Below are 25317 nucleotides of genomic sequence, written 5' to 3' on the forward strand. Positions count from 1 at the left end.
GTCTCAAAGTCTTCCAGTTTCTCGAACAATAATCCTGAATCCTCTGATTCAAACGTCATATAAAAATGATATAACTGAAGTTGGAAGTGTTAATTATCAGTTGTAGTGAGGTGAATTTCTGATTTCTTCATCTGTTTAGAGAAAACTGTGGCAAAGTCTCCCGCTCCACGCTGAGAAACACTATTTAAGCAAACAGAAAACGGAGGAGAGACAACAAAGGCAGGAGAGAAATGGCGGCGGCGGCTTGAATGGAAATGATGGGAGCGTTGACGAGTACAGTTTGTGCACAGGCACCTGTCACAGATGGAGTGACAGTCCGACGGGGAGAAAGTTGGAGAGAAAAGGCACGGAGAAAGAGGAACGGGACTAAAAAAAGCAGGAAGTCAAGCAGGAGGAAAAAGACCGACGCCAGCAGGAAGAGAAATAATGAGGAAAGTACCAAAGTGGAGATAAAGTGGAGGGAAAAAAAAGTCCACGGGAACAAAAGTAAAAATACATTAAAGAATTAGAACCGAGTACAGAGTATGAGAAAGAAAGCGAGGAGGGTTTACGCAGAGAGAGAAGGTGAAGCAAGTTGAGGTTTATCCTACATGCATAATCGAGGAAGTACAGTAAACAGGAAAAACTGCTGATTATGTTGTTCTGATGGTTTTAGAGTCGGCGCACTCCATTTCAATAGGAGCTGCTGTGCATTTAGAAGATAGAGAAGAAGAAAAGAGGGCATTCACAAAAGGGGGACGAAAGTCTTTCTGGCTTCTCTACAATGAAATAGGATTGCTGCTCTTTCTATTTTTGTTCTAAATTCATCGTTTCACCCAAACGGCCGGTATATTTGACCAGATATTGTGAAAATGATCTTGATTTGTGTGTGAGAGAGGGGAAAAAAACTTCAGAAAGTTTTCCTCTTTCTCAGCAAATTTATTTTCTCGTATGCCTCTTCATCAGAGAAATACACTTTATACGACATAAAGCGGCGCCTCACAGTAACAGTTCTCAATTATTGTGCCCACATTGAAAGATTTGGAGGGAAAACCTTTTTTTTTTTTTTTCTTTCATATTCCTACTGCGAGTGCTCCAGAGTCCGACTTAACAGGAAGTGGGACAGTTGTGTGCCACAGAGGACATATTCAGACATACTAGGCCTCATTAGGACGCTAAGTGGGGAGCAATGTAGTGCGAGATCGTCAGGGCTGCAAAATGAGGCCTGACAGGGAAACACCCGGAGTGACGCTGATGATTTCATTAAAGGCTTAAGACTAATTTACAAGCTTCTGCCAAAAAAAAAAAGGGAACCAAGCACGCCTGTCACAAGCCAGGGACTAATGTCTTTCTGGCAGGAGCCGTCCCTCCCTAATCCAAATAGAGATTAACCTAATGGGTGCACCAACTGGCTGCAGGGCGCCGCTACGCTCAAACAGCGCGTTGGGCAAAGCGACGCGGCGAAAGGTCCAGGTGCTGAAAGTTCAAGCAAAACTGCAACGAGATTTCCACAAACAAAAACAAAGTTCCAACATCGACCCAATCAGTCAGAGTGATTCGGTAAAGTACGACTCTGCCAGGTGGTATAAAGGTTCAGTCCCTGTTTTTCTACAGTAACAGACCAAATATAGGATCGTGTTTTTTTCATATTATATTTAAATAAGTGAGATTGTCAGAGACGGGGACGAGTTTTTAAGCTCTCGGTGTTATGCTGAGTTCTGCGTCATGAAAAGTTGCAGATCATCGCATATATGTGTGTAATGATGTATTCTATCAATCATTAAAACAGAGTTTTCCTTCATTTCAGAGGGAGTCCAGAAAGGTGCAGTCAGATTACCAGGTTAAATCTACGACTGTTGTGTGGGATTACAGAGATAAACCAGTGAAGCTTACATGGATAATAGAAAAACAGCAGAATTCAAAGCTTCTTGCTGTCATTACATTGAAAACAGCAGAGCAGTAGGTCTCCTCCTCCCCTCCTGCTGCATGTATCATTTTGAAGAGCAGCTTTACAAACACGGGTGAAGAAGCATTTCAAAAAAATCAAAACTTACTCCTTTTATCCAATGAGCATCATCTCCAAAGTCTAAAATCTGAGCAATTCGCAAATGTAATCAAAATTTAAATGAGTTTCTTGATTCTGTAGTTGCAGGCGAGTTATTCTGCCTCTGAATGGAGGTCTGCTGTGACCATCTATAATTCATGACCACTTACTTTTTGCTGTTCTTTAGTGTTTATTGCTGCACAATGTGACATAAACAGCATCGAGGCTGCCTCTCTCTCTCTCTCTCTCTCCCCTCCCATGCACCGCTTCCTCCCGCACCCTCCATCCTTCCCACCTCGCTTTGGCTCTAATTTCAGAGAGCACAGTGGGCTTGAGTTTCCTCCCAGCTTGTGGAAAGAATCGATACCTTCTCGCTTTTGTCTCTCCCTCACTTCCTCTTCCACCAGTCCCTGCACCTCGCATGGTTTCTCCTCTTTTCCCTCTCAGTGTGGTTCATCCTTTGTTCATTTCCCTCCACATGCATTGTGCTTTTCTGGCTTTTGTTTCCCCCAAAAATCACCTTTTTCCTCCTGGTCCCCTCCCCCTCCCCGCCAATTTGTATAACTCTGATAAACTCGTTGACGATATACATGGACTACGTTCCTTATAAGCGAGGAGACAAGCGCCGTCCGTTTCAATTTCACACTTTGAACTGGGCTCAAACTTGCAAATGCACGTGGAGCCCCCCAGGCATGAGGACAAGTCTGCTGGCATGCAGATACAAGCCGAGGAGGCTGAAAATAGCAGCCGTCCAATCACAAGTGCCAATGTCACCCTGACATGCAAGACTCCAGCACTACTTTACGCATCCTCCATTACACAGACCGAAGCAGAATCTGGTTGCTTTCTGCGCACACACACACACACACACACATGGACAGAAACCAAATGAGACGGGAGGAGGACAGCCCAGAGATTCGAAGATGCAGATGAGAGAACGCAGCTGTTTAATACTCATCGCTGCTTAAAACCCTTATTTACTTTCCGTTTGTGATTACAGCTGCCGCCGTCTTTTACACTGATTTATATTTGCTTTGTTTCGCCGCCTTTCTGCGATATGCGTGTCAATCAAAGGCAGGGTAACACCCGAGGGTGCGGCGTGAAAAATAGTTTTTCCTGTCGGTTGTTTACTAAAAATAGCTTTCGCAGCTCCGCAAACTTCACAGCGGCTTTCATAAGCAAAGCGAAACCTGCGCATGATGCGGGATAGTAGATCATTTGATTTTCGTGAAAAAGACAACACGCCATAAATATGACGGTACCAATTAAAGCTCACACGTCAGACATGTCTTACTATTCTTCTCATGTAATCTCTAATTACGTCCTTCTTCCCACGACGCACTGAATTTTAACCAGTCAATCAACAGTATATGTTATTTATTAGGTGACCCTCCAACCTCAGGGTCAACGGCCTTCATTGTCATTCTAACAAAGAGCGCAGGGAAAGAAAAAGAGAGCAAAGAGAAGATGAAAGAGAAAAGAAAATTAACCGTGAGAAAGGAACCATATGAGTAAAATACAGATAGAGAAGGAACACGTGGTGAAAATAGGAGGAAAATTAAAAAAACTGCTTTCACTCATAGACAGAAAGCGATGCACAAAAAGCCATGTATTATATAGTAATTCACCAGTCACGAATCACTTCCAAATGCATATTCCCTGAATAAATATTTCAATATGCTTTCAGGCCAAAAAGCGTTGTTGGTTCAGAATTTTAAAAGGTGGCAACGCACACACACACACACGCACGCACGCACGCGCACAGGTAGGGTGTTTGTGGGTGTGTGAGCAGTAATAACGCGGATAGTGCAGTGACCACCTCCAGAGACAAAGTGTCAGTCTGAATTTTGGAGCGACCCGAGTGCGTCGGTGGCTGTCTGGAGAGGAGGGGGTGGGGATGGGGGGGGACGACTTTTCACTCACTGTCGCCATGGTGATTGACAGCAGGAACTAATTCTGCGTTCAGCTACCTCGGCGGGTTGATAGACGCCTGTGCGCGCGCGCACACACACACACACACACACACACACACACACACACACACACACACACACACACGAACGGAGCGCCGCAGAAGGACACGGCACAAGAGGCCCGAACTGCCACGCAACGCGGGAGCGAAGGCTGCGACACACTCCAATCGAGCCTTTGATGTCTCACAACAAACAACTTTGTCTTGAATACCCACCAACAGACAGTGGGTGCTATTATTTCAGGAGGCTGTCGGGCTCCAGACACTTTCATTATGTGGTCACTGAGACGCCAAACAGTCAGGACGCTCACCCAGAACTGCAGGGAGAAAGGCAGTCCTTTCTTCTCTGGCATTAATATGCATCCCGCAAAAAGGAAAAAGAAAAAAAAGAAAAAAAAAATCCTTTAATTCAGTCACATACGAGCATTCAAAGAAAATTCAATGCTTGCCTTCATGATATAGTCCAAAAGATTATTTGATTTGAGTCTGGAGATAGTTTCACATGTGAGATGAATGCGAAATGATAAAACCAAAGTTCTTCCAAGGATACTTCATTTTCAGCCACTCATGACTAAATCTCAGACATATAACGACAGCCCGCTCATTTAACTGAACTCATTATGTGGATGTAGTTCGCTGCTGTTCCATTATTTGTAATGGCAAATTAATCAACAAACCATACAGTGACTCTCACATGAGAATCACAGCCAAGAGAGGACTCTGTTTAATCAACACAATTCAGCTGTTACAGGTGATTCAACATCTTGTTCCTTATTTTCAAAGTAAGTATTAAATGAATTCAAGTATTACCATCTGGATTTGAAGGAGATGTCACAAAATTGTGGCTGAAATGATGTGAAAAGAACCATTCATGTACCTTAGAGACTCATTTCTATTTGGAGCGGGTCTGATCAATGCGTGGCGTTAAAGAGCGCTACACCGGGCCGCCTATAGCACCCGCGCAGTGTAATCACCTTTATTATCAACAGCTCGGGGTCTGTTGTGAGTTTTAACAGAGCTACCAGTGCTTTCCTCCCACTAATGGCTCCTCCATGATTGTTGCTCCGTCTACTTATTTCAATTCTTTCACAACCGTGAGATGAAGGAGTGTTTTCATTTTGTTGGGCTGAGATTATGAACTGCATGCGCAATAGGTTCCACAAACTTTGATGAAAGGGGACGTTTTATTCATGAGTAACCTTCAGTCTACTGCCTGAAAGCCTGGCTACTCTTTCTGGTCCCGCAGCCACTATTGTCGCTATTATTTGTGCGCCGACACAGGTGTAAAGCCACCGAGTGTGAAGAAGATATATCTATATTTTCCAGCTCAGCTCAGTGCAGTTTAAGAGGTTGCAGCGTTGCTACAGTGGCCCCTCCATCATTTCACAGCAGGGTCCAAGAATTTACTTTCAGAAACTTTCTTGCTTTTTCTGTTTAATCAATCATTTGTTCCACAATTCATGATTGAGTGGCCGATGACAAAAATCTGTGGCTGTCAAACTAATTTTTGTTCAGGGCCACACGGAGCACAGTTCCATCTCAATGAGGCCACAACAGCAGAAAAAATACTTCAATAACTTATAAATAATAAGAACTCCGAAATCTGAAAGAGAAGCACGAGTACCTTCTCAAAGTGTTCCCGTTCATCAAACTGCCTACAAAGACCTACAAGGTGAGCATTTTCTAGGAAAAACAAGAGCAATCAAACTTTTCTATCTGCAGACCATTTCGCCACTTTCTCAGTAGAAATCATCCTCAATGTATCAGTTTAACACTAAAGCTAATTTGCTGGCCCCTAATCCGCAGCACTGATAATCAATACCATCAACAGTTGTAAACTAGATAAAAAAAAAAACAAACTCATCTTAATATCTTTGTCATTTTAAAAAGTAAAACCAGACCAAAAGCACATATTTTAGAATCTAGAGTAGGAAACTAAGATCAGAAAAGAACCATTTTACTCATTTTTTTCTGTTTCACAATCAAATATGTTGTAGTAGTATTGAACATTCATTGAAGCAAAAAGGCAAAAACCTTCTGAAGCAGACGTCCTTATTTTTTATGAGTTCTTAAAAACTCAACTCAGGCTTCACCTATATCTCAATATATATCTCAACAACTCCACATGTCATGTATTCAGCGGTTAATAACTATTGCTATTTTGACAGCTTCTTCAACATTTCTTCCAACAATGATCGCTTGCTCTATAAAGAGTTAAACAGACCGGTGTTGGGAAAGGATGCTGCTCCTAAAAAACAGGCGAGACAAATAACACACCATTTTCCATCAGTCTTCCCTCACAAGAGAAATGGTGATTTTTTTTCCAGAAACAAAGTAAACACTTGCCCACATGTGCACGCACATCTCCGCCATCCCACTGGCGAAGACAGATTTATGCACCTGACTGAGTCGTGAGCAGATTTGTGTTTTTCAGCAGCGGTTCTCTAAAGGGACACTGTTGAGAGAGAGAGAGAGAAAAAAAGATTTCTCCCCCGTTTGCCAATACAAAATCCTGCCCACAGATTTCACTTTCTTCTTCTCCATCTCACACTAGAAAACTCCGCCACACTACAACGTCCCGCTCTCCTCTCCTCAATCCGGCCCGCCGTTAATATGAGCATGTGGGATAATGAAAAATGTTCATCTAACAAACGATAAAAACGGTGAGACAACATCAAACATCACTTTGTCAGCATAATTCACCCACTCGAGTCCCACGGCTGAACGCCTAATTGCAGGTGCCTGCGACATGACGGCAAACCTGATAAATACGGCGCGAAAGGAAAGTCACAGCCTCGCGGTGTGAGACAGAGGATGAACATACAGTTAGTTAATTAAACATTATATCAACGCCTTCAGATAGCTCAAATGAGCAGACCTGCATATTAAAAAGAAGACCAAAAATCATTAATTCCGGCTCATTCTGCAGTTGGATGTCCCGTACAAGGCTTGTTTTGTTCCTCACACACACACTTTCCTCCAGCTATCTTGAAATAAGTTCAAACTGTGGGAGCAGGTGAACCAAATTCATTACAGTGGCTTTGAATGCTCAGTTATAACAGATCAGACGAGCATTCTCTCGTTCCCTTGTGCTCCTTCACAACAGCTCCCTCTGCCAAGCTCCACGCATCATATAGAGGCCTGAAAGGAGGAAATGATCTCGCTGCCAAGATGCAACATAAAGACGTCTCTAAGACTCCCTGGAAGAAGCCCAGAGTGTGGGTGAAACAGCGCAGCGCAGCACAATATGGGAGCGAAGTTAGCGGTGTGGAATATGGCCGAAGGCAGGGTCAGTGGAATTACAGTATCTGGACATAAAACCTGCGTCCCCGGCCAGTCCCTCCTCGTCTCGCCTGCAGCTGGTGCAAAGAGCTGCGACAAGACAGTCTGACACGGGCAGCGGCGGCAACGGCAACCTGTGAAAAACAGCTCAGACGGCTGTTTTGTTTGTTTTTAAAGCCACACTTGAATTTAGCGCTCCTGCGCTTTTTACAGTTTTCACTGCCTCCTCAAACTTCTGCAATGTTTGCAGGGCTCCCAATTGTTCTGATCTCTTCCTATTTTGGCTTTAAATTTTGCCGATGCATGAGTAAACAGGAGCTGCGGCGGTTTCCACGGTCTTAATTTGCTCTTTTCGGCTGGGAGAGAGCGATACCAAATAAACAATTTACTGCACCGGCTGTGTTCGAGCAAAAAAAAAAAAAAAAACCCACCTAAAAGCTCCAGAGATGGAATGAAATTCATTTCCAGTACGGACAGTAAATCATGAACTTGAAAAATTAACAACCCGTGAAAACTTTCATAGTAGAAAAGTTTAACTACGTGGAACTACTTCTTTCATAGTTCAGTAATTTTACAGTGGCAAATTAGCTCGTTTGAAATTTCCCCCTTGTCATTCGCGCAAACCCTTTAGCGGTCTGGAGTGCGGCCGCGTTCGCAGCGGTGCGGAACGTGATCGATGGCGGGTCAGTCACAGGGCGCTGCCCGAACTTTGAGAAGCTCGAGTTTCTTCTGCCGCAGTTTTAAGATCACGAGAGACGCGCCTGTGCCATGAGGACGATATTCGATATTCAGTCTTCCTGTTAAGCGATGCTTTAAAAGCACCTGGAAACAAAACTGTTTTCAAACAGTAAATGTATCTTACAGATGAAGGAAAACTGAGTTCAAAAGTCCCCGCTCCAGCTGGATAAGAAGGAGCGATTGAAAAAAAGCCCAAATGATCACAGGCGGCACTTTAATGAATGAGCAAGCAGTGACGCAGCAAATCATTTTAAATATTAAAGTCTCGCATTGTTGCAGTGAATGTATCATTCATGAAACTAATCAGGACCGACTGGGATATTGCATATGTTTGGCTAAATGAAAAGCCGGCCAGAGTTCTCGCTCTGAAAGAAAATAACCAACAGCACGACAGCGCCGCAGCCAGACAATCAGAGAGCAGAAAAGAAAGAGAGAGACGGAGAGAAGAACTAAAAATTCCAAACGGGTCCACAAAATCAGCTGTCTGAGCAGAAGATAACACATAAGAGCGTAGTGGGCCATTTGACAATATCTCTGATTTTCTTGTGAGGTCTGGCTTGATATCCACTCTGAGCTCAAACCCCCTTTTTTTTCTTTTTTTTTTTTTTCCTGAGAGCTGAAGTAACTTCCTGCAGCCATCTGTGTTGCCAGGCAACTTTGTTCTGGAGAGCAGTCCGGCGGGAAAACGCTGTGGCCTGCAGGGAGATCAAAAGAACGCGGCGTTTCTCTGGGAGACTCAGACGGACGCCGCCGATAATTGAAGGCGGTGATACGCACTGATGGCAGGATGAAGGGGGACGGAGCGGCAGAGCTGCCATTAGAATCAGTCGAGAAACAGCAGGTGAGTGAAGGAGTTTGAGAAAAGATGACAAAGGTGGAAGTGCGGCAAAAAAAAAAAGCATTCACATCTGCTATTTCACCTTCTACCTCATGCCCAAAAACAAAGTACAAGCAAAAAGGTTACCTTGTACTTAAATCACCGCAGCTGAAAAAGTCATGGCAACAGACAGCCCTGCAACCTTTAAGCAACCGCAGCTTCAACCAGACGCTCGTGATAACAGCCTCAGACATCGCCGTGGTGCTCCGCTGGTGAAAGGTTTCAGAGCACCGGCCGCAGCGCCAGAACTTTGACCGGGCATCTTTCAAACTCGCTCGAGTGCTTCGTCTGGCACTTGACCACAGCCAAAACAATATTTTTTGTGCCACTCCATGTCTGTAGAATCCTGTGATCCTTGTCTGTTTTTTCGATTCACAGACAGCATCGGAATTTCTCGATGCAAAAAAAATCAGCTTTCGATGAAAGGAGCCGAGTCGCCGCAACTCTCTCGACGGAATTTTCTTCCCACGCCTTTTGAAAAGCGGAGGTATGAGCATTACCACTTATGAGCTTCGAATTCTTTGAATGTTTTCCACGGTTCTTTAGAGGCTTGTTTCATAATTTGTCTAAGTGCTTTTGGAGGAATGTTGGTCTTTTCTGCGACGGTTCACTTTTTCTTCATTTGAGGAGCAAGTCATACTGCAGATTTGTAAATTCTTCCTCCTAAACAGCTTCATAACACTACCTGGACTGGTATTTTTCAATCTTTTGCTTTCTTGTCTCTGAGTTTGGTAGCAATTGTTCCTCTAAACTGATTAAATCGAGTAATAAAATATTTGCCAGGACTGGATGTGCAGTTAGTTACCAACAAACTCTTTAGTTTTATTAAACTATTTTCTGAACATAAGCCCAGTTATTATTACAAACTGCTTTAATCCATGCAAATATCAGTGGGTTTAGTGAGAAAAACCATTCTTTTCCATTTCCATGAGCTTTTTTTATCAGAACAAATGAGAACCAAACAGAATAGATTGGGGAGAGAACAGGTTGCGATTATGATTGCTCAAAGGAAATCATTATAACACTGTTGAAGCGGCTCACAGCTGGTGTTTCAAAATCCAGAAAAATTATACATAAAAGGAGAAATTAGGAGTGTGTGTGTGTGTGCCAGTCTGTCTAAGTGACACTTTTGCTTTGCGATCTGTTGTGCATCTCCACACACACACACACACACACACACACACACACACACACACACACACACACACACACACACACACACACACACACACACACACACACACACACACACACACACACACACACACACACACACACACACACACACACACACACCTCGGCAGTTTAACTCTACTACACTTTGCCATTAAATCCCACCGACTGAAAAGGTTTCAATCACGGCGCAAATGGAATGAATTAAGTTTTCCGAGCACACCTTTCGTTTCGGGACAGAACTGAAAGGTTTAGTCACCACGGGCTTAGTAAAGCATGGAAAACTCGCCACTTGAGAAAAGGAAAATGCACCATTTAATAGGAGTGTTTGCGTGTGGACAACAGATATGGTCGTCTGCCATTACACACACACACACGCGCGCGCGCTGCAGTAATTTGGCAGTGGTTAACATTTTCTAGTCTCCAAGGACTGTGGGACACATTAAAAATAAAATGTGGCCTTGCATCATATTTTGCTCCGCGCTACGCGCAAACATGCACGGGCGGTGACAAATACACACCCGCATTAATAGCAAAGTTCATCCTCGGCGTTGCTTTGGGGGCTTGTTTCAATACCTGCAGAGAGAGCCGGGCTCGGCTCTGAAGTGGAAGCCTTCACTGTGGGGAATGACTCAAAGTGAAATGCAGTCGCAGCACAAAGCGGCGGGTAAAATGTACGGCGGGGTGGGGAGGGGCAAGACGAAAGAGGTTCTGGAAATAGAAAAGTGAACGATGGGGTCCCGAGCAGCTGGGGCCCCTGGCGATAACCTGCAGGTTAGATCTTTCAATTGTGTGTAGGTGTTTGTGTGCGATGGTGCTTTTAAGTTTACTATCCTTTCGGGCGTCGAAACTATTTTTTGTTTCTGTTACTGTGCAGAGTTGCCGTCTAAACCTGCATACCACCGCGCAGAGAATGAGGTTTTAATGTTATATCTGAGTTCGTGCTAATACGATTGGATTTAAAAGTCAAAGAGCTAAACAAGAGCAGCACAGTCCTTAAAACATGCTGACAGCCACACGAGTTTCTCTACATCTGAATGCTTTTTGTTGTGTTGTCTTCATTACAGCCGTCTCATTAGCAAACAAGGCACATGCACGGCTTTGGCAGACAGGAACGCCGTTATACAGACATTATATATATGCGATACGCATGCAAAACATTTGAGTTGATTGACGCATGTTTCAAAGTTTTCATTGTTTTCTGCAGAAAGCAGCCGCAACAGTAAACAGTCTCGCACAGAGAGCATGCGGATGTGCTGCTGGCTCTGGAATTTGTCCTTGTACGCAGTCAGAAAGCGGCGCGTACCCGAGCTTGGATGCACGGCGTACAAGACATCGACGCGCTGTTATTTAAAGAGCAACATCACTCTTGTTTCAGAAGTTAATAGGCACAGAAAAAAAAAAAAAAAATGGGGAGTCGGGAGTTCGCCTCTGCTGCTTCCGAACATCCAGAAGCAGACGAGGTTTGTCACTTTTTCGCAGATGAGCGGCGTGATGTTATTGTATGATGACTGCAGAAAAAAAAAAAGAAGTCCCCATTACAGCAAGGTCAGAGCACGAGTCTCTCAAAGTTTTTATCTCTCTGCCTCTCTCTCTCTTGCATAACCATCAGTATCATCAAGGTCATTCTTTAACAAATCACTGCCCTCCTCCCCCTCTTTCCCCTCCTCACTTCTATCCATTCCTCAGCTGGGCCATTACCTGAAAAGGCCATTTCTTGAAATCTCCTCTGAGAGATGAGGCCTGACTTCTAAGCGATGCTGTCATACTTGAGCCAACTTGTCGGTAAAGCCAAAGATAGACAAATGATTCGGAGAGGCTGAATGCAACTTGGGTTTTAACACTGCGGGAAGTATTTTCACTCCTATTTAACTAAAGCTGGGTGCACAACTGGTACCGGTAATCGCGAAATTGTCCTTGAGAAACGCACTCGGAGACTGTTCAAACACTCATTTTCAGAACCGCATTCATTGTCTGCACTGTTGACATCTATTTCCACCTGTTTTCAAATTGCATTTTCATTCTCACGGCTTGGCAGAGCACTAAAGCTCCACTCATTTTGAATTACAGGTAGATAGTGCATTAAAATTCCTGGGGAGGTTCCCGTTGTTGTGCGAACCAATTATAGACAGGAAAATGAATAGCGCTGGGAATTTGCTCAGACTTCCTAAATGCGACCAAATGCTTGAGAGTTCTTGCCAGGAAAGCTTTTATTTTTCTTTTCTTTTTTTTTTTTTGTTCCTCCCAGTGAGCTTTTACTCCTTTCAGTCTGCCAACTTTCTATAACAAGCGGTCAAAGCTCGAGCACCAACACATTCAGCACACGCACACTTGCTTCATACTGAATAATATTCCACATTTTAGTTTTGAAAGCTTGATGATCTAAAAAAGAAAACAAGGAAGGAGTTCTAAAATCAAATCATCAAGTATTTTCCCCAAAAACAATGAAATGATCCACTAAGCCCGAACATCGAGGAACAGCCTGCACGACAGGCTGAAGTTTAGAAACTGGAGAAAGGCAGAGCGGGGCTTTGTGTCTGATCATTACTGGCTGTGGAAAAAAAAGGAACATGCAACATACCAGTTTGGCGAGGTTGACGGCGTCCGCGTGAAGCCGGTCTCTCAAATGGGGGTCCAGTTGGAACGCAGGTGCAATCTCCACAACCTTCAAAATAACAAGACTTCATTGATATTGTCACAGCGGCGGCTGCTGCCAGAGTGAAAACGCAACCCGACGGTGTCAGGATAACAAACATCACAAACAATAGCCGCATAATTTCTCTGCACTCTATCCAGGAGGCTCAGATTGCATTTTGGCACTTTTTTTGGTAAAAAATCTGGATAAAAATGTTCTAATTCATTTAGCCTGGCGCTGGAGCTTCGAATCTGCTGCGCCCAATTCTCCATTTTTGACAAACTAGCTATCAAATGGTTTTATTAATCATTTGTACAGCTCAGGAACAGTGATTTAAACAAGAAGATTAATGACTTCTGTTGTATTTCATTCACTGTTAGCATCGCTCAGCACCCCACTGTTTGAGGGGGAGAGCATTTAGTCATCATGGTCAAAATTTAAAGATGTCTAAAAAGAAATAGCTTCATTCTGATGGTGAAAGTGTGTTTGATTAGAGCAGCGAGTGTGAGAACTGTCAGGTTACAGGCGATCAAAACGATAAACTGAAGCATGTTGAAATGCTCCACAAAGACCGAACAGACAGCAGATCTGGCAGATAAACTACAGCAAGAGGCCGTTTTTCCCTCCCTTCACAATAAAACGGCCTCTCTCTAATAGCGCCTGTGATCGAGGCCCCGAACCCCCGACGTCTCCTGCCACTTCTCAGCTGATTCACAGCTGCGGCCGACAGTCAAAGAGCCTCGCCGTCCAACAGCACTTCGGCGTGCGGTATAATTTCTTTTCATTTTCCCCCAGTTTCACATACTGTCTTGCCTTTCAGAGTTCAATGAAACGGGGGGAATAAATCATTTGTAGGTACGACTGCTGCCCCTCCGATCTGTCCGACCGTGGCTGCTGCTGCTGCTCGCTGCGTCCGTTTCTACGAGGAATAACAACAACATGACCTCGGTCAAAAAAAAAAAAAAGAAAAAAAAAAAACCTAAGGAACTCAATTAATTTTTTTCGTTATCAAATCTCTGGCGAACCAAGAAGCCTCTCAAAGTATGAATAGTGCTTCCTTCCACGAAAACTAAAAATATCCCATCAGCGCTCTTCCGTCCCAAATCTATTTCAACAAGCGACTACTCTCGTTTCTGAAATTCAAAGAGATCTTAGATTAAGGGCAGAGGCAGATTACGTCTCGTGGAATCAAAAGACCAGCAGCGTTGGCATGAACGGAGCCACTAATATGATTATCATCTATAATTTGATTAAAGCAAAATGAAGACAGTGATGAAAATGCATGATTAAAACTGCTCTGAGGTGACAATGTGTAATGAAATATTACACATGTTAATCAGCTTCTTCTGATGAAAGCATTGTTAAATCAAGTGACGATTAAATGACAATATCGATTTTCCCTCCCGTGTGGCATTCTGGTGTTTTTTTTTGTTATTCAGACAATCAGGTGAGGTTTTAATGCCTCATTTCCTTTCAGTAACAACCCACAAAATCCAGGAAAAAAAAATGAGCCTGGCTAATGAATGAGAGTCACTTTGAAACACTTGCATTAAAATAAATAAACACCGTTGATCCGAGTTGATTTGGTGTGAGGATCGCTTGAATCCGCGCCGCATCGGCAGCGGCTAATTTTTTATTGAAATCACCTTACCCCCTGCTGCTCGGAGCGTTGACATTCAAAACCACCTGTGCTACCACAACCACTGTTTAATTCAAGAATATAATCGGCTTATTTATTATTCAGTCGCTCCATTAGTGTGTTTGTGCAAATAAAACTCTACAGTCTTTTCTTTTTTTTTTTTTAGATATATGTATATGGAAGGCAGTGCTGGCAGGTGGAATTTCTGCTCTTGACCTTTGTTTCATGCCCACCTACCATTACCACCCACTCCACACTAATCTATGTAACGCTGAACAAATGCCATGAAGATAATCTCAAATAAATTCAGGCATTAAGTTGGGTTGGATGAATTTTAAAGCAAGGACTTCACCTTTTGGTGTCTCCGCTGAATGGAGCAGTCTCTCTCGTAGAGGTGGATGACATTACCATATTTATCGCCTGAGGGAAGACAAAGAGAGAAGTAGGTGAGGAAACGACAGAAGAAGGAACAAAGGAAATTATGAGATAAGCCGAAGTGTAAAGAACAGGAACGGTTGCATAATGCGGATGCATTCAGGTGAGGGGAGAAATTACAGGAAAGCTCCCCGTTCCTCGATTCACTGTGGGGCAAGTTGTTCGATAGGCAATTTTGCAGCAGTGCCGAAAATACAAATGAAGAAGCAGAAATGTAGGATAATTCTTTCCTGCTTCCGCTACGACTCCTTTAATCTTTGAACAGCTTAAGCAGCGGAATGCTCACAATAGCAGGGGACATGAAAGTGTGTGTGTACACAGAGGAAGGTGTCCCGTTCACATCGACGCGAGCGTCCCAGTGGGGGCCGACAGTGGTTCAGGTTGCAGAAAGCGGCCAGGCAGGAAGACCCCGGCTTCAACTGGGCTCCGTCAATACAAACAAGTGTTGTAACAGTGAGAGAAGGGGATTGGAGGCTGGTATCCATGCTGGCTGATAAACTAAAAAGCTGGTCCTTGCAGACTGGTGCAGAGTGGATTGAATCAATGTGTGTCAATAAACTAAGGATAAAACTACTCTAACCATTTTATTCCAGTTTCAGGAAGCGGTGTTGACGGGGACACGTGTGTCTCGCCTGCGTCACTCAGCCAATCCGGGAAGAGACGTTAAAAAAAACGGTGAACTTCCTGCTCTTTTTCTGCCTTTAAGCCGGCGTGGATATCTGCTTAAAACAGGTTCAGGCTGCTTTCACGCCAACAGTGGATTTGGATCATCTGAGCACCGCTCGGTGTGTGACGACACCGTTTCTGGCTTTGCGCTCAATTCTGCACCGCCTTCTCCACCTAAACCATCAAAACCTCCACAGAGCGGAGGGGCAGTCAGGAAGAAGCACCACTGTGCCCACTTTTATTTTTTTCTTGAATGTGTATTTTATAACGCTGTTTGCTTGTTTTCCTAGTTTCATGTACTCTGAGATGTTATATAGACTGCTTCAAATTAAAGTCTGAACTAATTTCGAAGTAGATTCAGCAAGATGTTTGATATAAATTATGCACAAAATGTGTGGGGAGAGGCAATTCAGATAATTCACTTAACGAGCTGCGTGCCCTGAAGACATTTCTAAATCACAACGGCCACACACAACACCACCGCGGCGTGGCTAAATCACAACAGAGGCAACAAAGGACTCCCCTACCGGACGGATGTATACCACGTAACAGGCGTTTCAGATCGGGCGATTGCAGATGGACACATAAATAGCCACGATCCCAGCTCCGAGTGCAGACGCGCTTCCTGTAAGTGTCTGGGTAGAATTTCACTTCTATAATGGAGAGTATGCGAAGCCGCACTGACTCTAATAAAGAACAAATAATGGCTGGAGAATCCTCCGCCAGGCAATAAATCTTATTCACTCTCATTGTTCATCCGTCTCCTTTCCTTCCGTTGCTCTGCGACTGAGGTCAATGTCTTCCATTCAGACTGCCTCGTTAATGAAAGTCGGTCAATTCAAATCAACACAGAGCGGGAGGATCTTCACCGGGGAAGGCTGAGGAGGAAGCTGCAGGCTGCACTTACCGAGGATCTGCACTTCAATGTGTCTGGGCTTTTCAATAAACTTCTCGATAAACAGAGCGCCGTTCCCGAACGCCGTCAGGGCTTCAGAGTAGGCCCGCTGGTAATTCTCCTCAAGTTCCTGACAAACAGAGAAGAAGAATCCAGACATATCTCGGTTAGTGCGGCAAGAGATGAGGAAAATTCACAGGTTTTCAACGGAGCAATAATATTTCATTTGCCAAAGTATTATCTTCCTAATCGTAGTGTTTGCTTTTCACACCGATGAGATGTTTTCTCCGTGCTTTCGTTCACACGCCCCGAAGGGGCGCCGACGCTGCACAAGATCTCGGGGAGATCACGACCAACCATGTTGAAGGTCATAACTCAATCTGTGTTTGTCAGTGTGTGACATCCTGCCAGCCCATCCAGCCTCCTCTACTGGGGACAGACTGAGTCAGAGCCATGCCATCCCCCCCCACCCCCACCCCCACCCCGCCCCGCCCCCACCCCCCTTCCCCGAAGCGCTGGGAGAGCGAGCTCCAGTTCATCCCGAGCTGTCATCTCGTAGCCCCAGGAAAAGACGCTTTTGGAGGCGGAACTCCCCAATTCTTAAGGCGACTGCAGACCTCATCGACACTGCCAAACACAATTTGTCAAACAAACAAAACAAAAAACAAAAAAAAAAGACGTGACAGGCACCGACCAGAAAGTGTGGGATGTATGTCTGTATATCACAATATTACATAAAGGACATCAATGAAAGCAAATGAAGAACATGAGGTCTCTGAACACAGGAGAAATCCTGCAGCATCGCCTGGATTCGCAGCACGCGGGGCAGAGATGACATATAGATTTTCATGTTTGACAACATAACAAGTCAATAAAACATCTGAAAACTTTTGAAGCTTTTATGCGCTGTTGGAAAAAAACTGGAGGACCTCAAATCACTGCGCAAAGAAAAAAAAATACAGATCAGCCGATATAGACCAATTTTTTTTTATTTTTGGCTGTAAACTTGTGGAGCTATTTAGTTAATTCTGTATTTCAGGATAAATGAATGGACTAAATCGAAAGTTACTAAACTAGATCAGCAGTAGGCAGAAGCTCCGGCTGACACATTTTCACTTTAGTACAGTGAAAGAATGGATGTGTCATTATTAAAAACAAACAACCTGTAGTTCTTAACTTTGAACCACAATCTGAGAAACATGTGTTTGAGGTTATTTCGTGTGAGAGTGTGTGTCTCCACCCAGAGCACAACTTCCGTCCAGAGGGCATTCTGCCTTCACCCGCAGTCAGTTGGGATCAGCTCCGGCACTTCTTAGCTCCCCTAAGTGGGATGAAGCTGTGTGAAAGATGGATGGATATTTCAACCATCATCCGCCGCACGAAAGCCAAGCAGGCTTCGCTAGACAGAACATAACTGTAGCAGCAATAATACAAAAGAGAAATGTGAAAATCAGCCGAGACGGCGTGATTTAAGCATTAGAAGTCACTGGAAACAATACTGACTTACGGCTCCGGCTGAATTATAGATGCCAGAAAACGGAGCGCGGCGACCCTGCAAGGTTGTCAAATCATTTTTGCACCTGCACTTCTGCAAACGACAGAAGACTTCTGAAGGACTGGGAGTTCGAAGTTTTCTATTTGTACTCCTGGTCCGTTCAGGCCGTCTGTCAGCGTTTGGCCACTGGAGCTTTGATGCGTGCCATTCTCCTTTTCTCTTTCCGCGCTTTAGGGAAGCACATCACGTCTCGCTTTAAGGGAGGGGGGAAACAAAAAAAACAAATCTGGAAAAAATCTGGCAGCTTCGCTCATCGACAAACATATACATCTCGTCCTACGGTATGCTGAGAAGAGCTGGGCTCTCGCCGGTAATTCAGCATTCAGATGACCCACGAGCTAGCGGTAATGGAATAAAAAGTCAACCTACGCAGTGCTGCTCGGGGCCTCGAAAGAACAGAGAAACCTCTCAACAGTTCCCTCACATCGTAACTGCTGGAGCCCCCCCCCATGACATTAGTGAATAAATAGAAATGTCAACAACTAATTAATTAGGCTGGCTACAACGCTGGAAAGGTCATAGTTTCAAAAGAACGGTGGACTTGCGAGGCTCGACTGTACAACACAAAGCTGCCGTTTCTCCGACGTGGCGCCACTGAGGCAACCGGTGACCGCAGTCGTCTGGAATAAGACATGTTCCCCTCAGGGCGGCAGTGACTGTGCAGCCTGTACAGGCTAGTCCCAAAAAGATTGTAAAAAAAGAAAAAAGAAAATGTATTAAAAAAAAAAAAAAAAAAACAACCTGCAAATAAAATTCACTTTTCAGCTTTTAGGCTGTGAGTTATATCCCACCGTGTTGTGAACTTACTGGAAGTAATTCCTTCTCTTCTGACAAGTTGCAAAACCAAAACAATCATGAATAAATAATTGGTGAATAAACTTTATGCCTCATTGAGAAAGATTTCAAGCTCGAACCTCGAAGTGAAAAAGACGATATATTTTAAAGAAACGTATACCAAGGAAGTAGAACTTCCTGAATCAATTATCGTTGATGATTTGCATATTCTTCCTTCTTAAAAGTGCACAATGTGCTACCCGCCGTTACGGGCGAGGACGACGATGAGGAGGAGGAAGTTTTGTTCCGTCCGGCTCAGTTTAACAGCTGAACTCTGCCCTCGTATGTCTCAACAACAACAACAACAACAACAACAACAACAACAACAAAAACAATCTGACACGGTGAAACTGAAAATAAGGTAGGAGCTGTTCGTTCTTCGAGGCAGTGAGTAACGGTACAAACTACCTCCAGCTCCCCGCCAACAAAGCTGAACGAGGCTGACACATTACTACTTCCCGGTGTATCCACGCCTCGCTTGGACTGAATCAATCATAAATATCTTTTTGAAGTTCCATTTCGCCATTCAGCGTTTCTAACGTGTTGTTTCAGAACAGAACATTAAATAATACAGACTCCCCCGCCATTCAGCCATATCGCAGGTCCTGCTGGGCCCGGTGTGCGAATAACAATCAACTGAGGTTACAATCGTTGTTTCCCCCCTCCCCCCACAAGGTTCAAATCCAACCATTTAGTAATGTTTTTACAAACACCACTTAGACTAAACAAGCGTCTGCTGAGCGCCCATGCTGGAGAGCTTAATGACTGTTTTTAAAGTGACCCAACTGTGCGTTTAACAGTGTGTGACCAGGAACACCGTTATATAAACGCAACGCATACCCTACACTCCATAGATGAAACAAAGAGGAGCATTGCACCAGTAAAAAATCTAATATAATGTCGTTTTTTTTTAATGAAATATTCATTTTTCACAAATAAATCAGAAATCGAATTGACTTTTTAATGCTATCTCCAGAAGTGCCTCTGACCGTCCGTCAAACGATTCCTCAGCCACCTCTGCAGCAGTTTAACAGAGAGTCTTGTGGGTGTGAGTTCCCCATCGCTGCTTTTATGGGAAACTACGAGCGCTCGGCTAGTGGAAGATGATAAAAGGATCCTCCCACGAGTGCATTTAGCCCCGCACGCAGGTTTATGGCAGAAGGTGTGAATGTATAGCGACATGTCAAAGGCGCCCGCTGCGTTCGTTCTGTCTAAACTCGCCCTTTATTCCACAAACTGAGCACTTGAGATTAATTCCAACCGATCATCAACAAACCTACAAGCTGTAGTACATCGGCCCCGCTGTTGTTTCCGCTCAGGGACATTAGCATGAATCAATAGCAACAGAGCATGATTTACTAAGCTGCGGAGCCGCCCAACAAATCACCCCAGAAAAAAAAAAACTCAAGTTTTTACCCGCAAAGTCCAGTTTTCGCCTCCACCTCGGCGAGCGCCGCGGCCATCACGGTGACATTTATTGTGACAGCCCATCATCGCCGCGTGAGGGATGCCACCCTTTTACATAGCTCAGAGGTGGAGGGGGGCGGGGGGGGGGGGGGGGGGGGGGGGGGGGGGGGTGGATGGAGACGTCTGAGTGATGCACAATACATGGCTAGTTTCACTGCAGATCGCCTTATTGATGACTTTACTTGAAGGATCTCTCTCCCTGCGCGCCAAGTTCCCCCCGTCCACTCAGGCCTGTGACTGCACGTTTTCACATATTTTGCTTGATGGGCCCACAATGCAAACGTGGGAAACGGGAGATGAGTTTTATGGGTTTGATCGTCTCAATGACAGCACGGAAAGGCATTTTCTAATCGCGCTCAGCCGACGGAGGAGAGCGAGCCTGGAATAAATACAAATCGCTCCTGCTTTGCTAAGAGACGGATACGATTTCAAAGTACACGCTCGACCACGGGATGATTGGCGGGCAGAGAGTTAAATTACCCAGTTGTAATTTACGAGCAATTTCACATCGATTCAACTCAAACAGAAAGTTAACGAATGCAAAAGGGAATTTTTGTCAGGAGGCCGGCCGTCTGACCATCAGGCCGGGTTTGTTTTCTTTTTTCTTGGGCGCAGCAAGTCGTGTTCTCACCTCGTACTCTCTGACCACCCTCATGCCTCGGCCGCCGCCGCCGTACGCCGCCTTGAAGATGATGGGGAAGCCGTACGTCTGGGCGAACGCCTGCGCCTCCTGCAGACTGGAAATGGGCGCATCTGTTCCGGGGACCACCGGAACACCTGTAGAGGAGCAGATTGGACCGAACTCACTTGATAAATGTCAAAAAATAAATAAATAAATAAACACAGAGGCGCCTGAACAGACAGGCGTCACGTTAAGAAATCCTCGTCTGAACAAAAACCACTCACTCCCCTCACGTAGATTTTTGAAAATTTGGTGGAGAATGGAGCCAGAATTGTGCGTCCAAAGAACAGAGTTATGGCACGAAAACCGGTGTGAACAGATCTGCATTTTTCACAGTTACCTTCAGAGGCAGATGGAGCAAGGAAATGTTCTGCAAATGTTCATTCCCTTCAGAAGAGACTAAATTAGTGTTTGCCATGTAAAATCCATTGCAAACGCTTGTAAAGGAATGCCAGGGAGGAAGGTGGAGGGAGGAGGGGAAGTGAGTCACCGTCCTCAGAAAAAAGCAGCCGCGCTTTTGGGAAACATGTTCTGAAGTTTTAGCGTCGCAAGTGAAAGAAACGCGCACCGAGTCGTCTCCAGCCTGCTCTCTGGGTTCAGGAACTATCCATTAGTATTGATTAAAAAAAGTATAAGCACAGCTGTCTGAAATCTGACAGCCTTTTTTATTGTCTATAGAAACTAAACGCAGTTTGTTCAATGATCACACCGAGCCTATAATTACAATTCATTAATAGCTCCATTCATGGAAACAGGCTGGTTAATAACAAAGATGCAAAAAAAAAAATCCATCAGTGAATGAGTGATCACGTCACATCAACGAGCAGCCAAAACTATCAGCTCTGTGCTTTTATTCCCAAATGAGAGCCGCTGTCTCACTTCAAGAGACTTGTAAAGGATTGACCTTTATGGAGATTTTTGCTGAGATCAACAAAACACTGCAGTTTGTAACTTTCACTGTTGATAGAGGAAGTTTTGTCTTATTATCCTCGTATTTTATCATCATGCTTTTCTGTACCTGCACTGATGGCCAGCGACCGAGCCTCCACCTTGTCCCCCATCTTGCGGACCGTTTCTGGAGTCGGTCCCACGAACATCACCCCGGCGTCGGAGCAGGCCTGAGCGAAGTCGGAGCGCTCGGAGAGGAAGCCGTACCCCGGGTGGATGGCGTCCACGTTGTTTTCCTGTGAAGTGACAAAGAAACGCGTCCGACGTCACTCGGAGATATGAGTTGGGGTTCAGGTCATCATCCAGTCAATGCAGACCTGTGGGAACAGACTTGAACACATGTTAAGGGCCAAGGAAAAAAAATATAGAGGATACGTGCGCACATACACACACACACACACTCCATAGCAGAGGAGATACAGTAGCTACCTAGGCTGACAGATAGAGCCATCTCTGGATCAGTATGTGCCATCTGCTCTTGGATACGAGGCAGAATGTAATTATGGGCTGTCCCGTTGTTAAGGGAGCTGTAACTGCCAGGCCAGGGGAGGCACGGAGCCACACACACACACACACACACACACACACACACACACACACACACGAACGTTGAGGAACTCACCTGCTCCCACGGCTCCTGCGGAGCGCGCAATTTGATTTGAGCGGCCTCCTAAGTGTATTAGTTGCTTTATTGTGCAACGTGGATTTTATCAACTTGGGTATGAAACCGAGTCTGACTGCAGGTCGTTGCTTTCCACCGAATCGGAGGCGACACATGCTCTGACGTACTTTTATACACTAAATATATCGTGACGGACAAAAAGCAGAGACAAGAAGGGTATATTACGAGTCTATAGAAACACAGACATGGATAGATGATATTATGTAGTTAAGAGTGGCAGAGACACACACACACCCACACACACACACACACACACTCTTGCAGGGGGTGGCCGGGCTCCCAGTTAGGCAGACGGATTTTGAGAAATCAGTTGGAAGGCAAAAGGCTCGGCGACTTGGCCGACTGAGCACAAGCCCACGAAGAGAATTATAAACCGTGAGAAGATTGATCAGAGAAACGATAACGGCTGTTCATCCCGAAGGGACGGAAGGAGGGCGAGAGGGGAAAAAAAAAAAAAAAAAAAGAGGCAAGGAGGTGCGGAGGAGAGGACGGAGGAGAAAGGGAGGGAGTTAGGAGGAAAGAATTAATGATTGAGGGAAGCAGAAAACAAGAAGAAAATGAGGACAGGAAGCGGCGAGGAACAATGGGGAAAGGGAGGGAAGAAAAACATAGCAGCAGGTGTGACGGGGCGGGGAGAACGATCCCTTTCTCTGTTTCCATCCAAGCTAAATATAGACGCGGGGAAGAAACGGGATAGGTCCAACCCTCGTCCACCTTGTGGGGGAAAAATAAGCCGCCAATTCAGCTGCCTACACACCTAGCACAGCAGGCCAAAGAAACCCAACCACATTAAAACTCTAAGCCAGAAGTGCGGCTCATTACTGTTGACCTTTAGTAAGCATTTTGAAACCCTTTCGGAAAATAAGTAGAATATCAATATCTGTGTTTCTAAAGCAGACTGGTTCGGCATCCTACATTTCATTTGGAGCTCGGTTCTTTCAGCTGGACTACGACTAGAGACACGCATTCAGCTGTGCAAAGCGGAAGACAACTGTTTAAAAGAGGTCAGTATTGAGTTCTGACCTAAATCCAATTGGAAATCTTTGGAGGGAGCAGAAACGTGCCACTGCAGCGAGGACTTCTTTAGACTCCACCGGTTTGCACTCGCAACAAAATAATGAAGTCGAGTCGAGGAAGAACTGAGAGTATCGGTGGCTAAATGCTCCGCAAACCAACATTTGAACGATTCAACTATTTCACAGTCTGTTTCTCATCTTTTAATCAGCAACCGTTGATATTTTCATGCAGAAATTCTGGCCCATGACAATGGAACGTATCTTTTATTGATTACTATTTACCTTGGCAACTTTGATGATGTCTGGGATGTGAAGGTAAGCGGCGACAGGGGGCAGGCCTTTTCCGATCAGGTAAGCCTCATCTGCTTTCTGCCTGTTGAAATAGACGTTGAGGATTTACGTTAGCGCACTAGAGGTGAGGGTGACAAAAAAAAGACAAAGATAGATTTTGGCGTGTAAAAGTATCACAACGCACTTCCGAGAAACAAGCGCAGACTTGTGAAACATCTGACTCGAAAGCTCCTGCTTTTGTACATCTGTATGCAAAGGTTAGAAAATGAAAAACACCTTTTTTTCCTTTTTTAATTCAAACTCAAACTACGCTGATAAGAGGCAAATGTAAATATCAGCCTCAAAATAAAACAGGATCCGTTATCCAGACACGGCGTTTGGAGGGGGGGAAAGGAGACATTAGAAAGTTTAAATGGAACAAAAACGCAGTTAGGGAGATTAGTCGGTGCATGTAAACGACGCAGTGTGATTACCTGAACGTCTGCGGCGTCGATACAATTACACTTATGTCCTCTTTAATACAGACTGCAAAACAAAGAGGCGGCCCAAAGCACCGCGGAGGGGCTGCATGCTCCCAAGCTTCCTTTAATCGCCGCTGGCTTTAATCAGCTGTCAACGTTTCACAGTCGACGGCTCGGAGAGATTATTACCTGTGCATCTGCCCGGTGTCCTGCTCGGAGTACACAGCCACGGTTCGAATCCCCAGCTCGGTGCAGGCTCTAAACACCCGGATGGCTATTTCACCTGGAAAAAAAAAAAAAAGAAGAGGAAATGATGCTCCCGGACGGTTCTTTCATTCGCAGTTTGATGCTCGTTTTAACTTTTCGTTTTTATGAGCACAACCTTTACATCATTTATTACCGTTCTCCGGCTTTGACCTAATTTTTCTTGAGATGTGAAAATAAGACGCAGCCATCTGGCGCCCTTCATCGCGCAGTGCGAAAAATATATCAACGTGCGCTACAACAAATGAGAGAAGGTTTTTGTTTTGGGTTGTTTTTTTTTTCTCCTCAAGTTTATGGTTCAAGAGTGTAAAAATCCCAGCTTGAGACAAGTACGAACAATACAAGACTTTTATCTTGCTGTGACAAGACCCAAGTAGTTGTTTTTAGGCGAAAAACACAGTTTTGGGAGAGAAAAAGCATTTAGTCAGAGAAGAACTAGCAGGAGGTGTTGCTCTTTCTTGAAGGGGAGGACAGCATTGAAACATGTGCAGCTTGGAAAACAGAAAGCGTTGGGTGGTAGCGGGACTATAGAGGAGTCAGACAGATGAAAAACACTTCATTTAAACATAAAAACACAAACAGGTCGTGAGGTTGAGTTAAAGGGTTTTTAAAAGCAGGGTTTGGCAAGTTCAATAAATGAAAAATAGGCCGAGAGGAAACGACAACGGCAGGGAAAATAGGAGGGGGAGGGGAATGGGGGGGGGGGGAGGGGGATAAGAACCAACAGCAATGTCATTGGGGGGAAAAGAGGAACAGAGCAAGTGGCTGAGAAGAAAATCACA

General features: G+C 44.7%; 1 protein-coding gene across 1 annotated transcript in view; it reads right to left on the reverse strand.

The window, feature by feature from the left end:
- The window catches only part of pcxb (pyruvate carboxylase b), a 277811-nt gene that overhangs the window by 239508 nt on the left and 12986 nt on the right, over window positions 1-25317 (reverse strand). The window contains exons 3-9 of the mRNA XM_030087167.1: window positions 24461-24554; window positions 23802-23892; window positions 21892-22057; window positions 20823-20968; window positions 16348-16465; window positions 14692-14759; window positions 12647-12730 (exon numbers count right to left, since the gene is read on the reverse strand). Of these exons, the coding sequence (XP_029943027.1) occupies window positions 12647-12730; window positions 14692-14759; window positions 16348-16465; window positions 20823-20968; window positions 21892-22057; window positions 23802-23892; window positions 24461-24554 (767 nt within the window). The remainder of the gene's footprint in view (window positions 1-12646; window positions 12731-14691; window positions 14760-16347; window positions 16466-20822; window positions 20969-21891; window positions 22058-23801; window positions 23893-24460; window positions 24555-25317) is intronic.

The sequence above is a fragment of the Salarias fasciatus genome, chromosome 3 (genome assembly GCF_902148845.1).
Source record: "Salarias fasciatus chromosome 3, fSalaFa1.1, whole genome shotgun sequence".
Taxonomy (NCBI): domain Eukaryota; kingdom Metazoa; phylum Chordata; class Actinopteri; order Blenniiformes; family Blenniidae; genus Salarias; species Salarias fasciatus.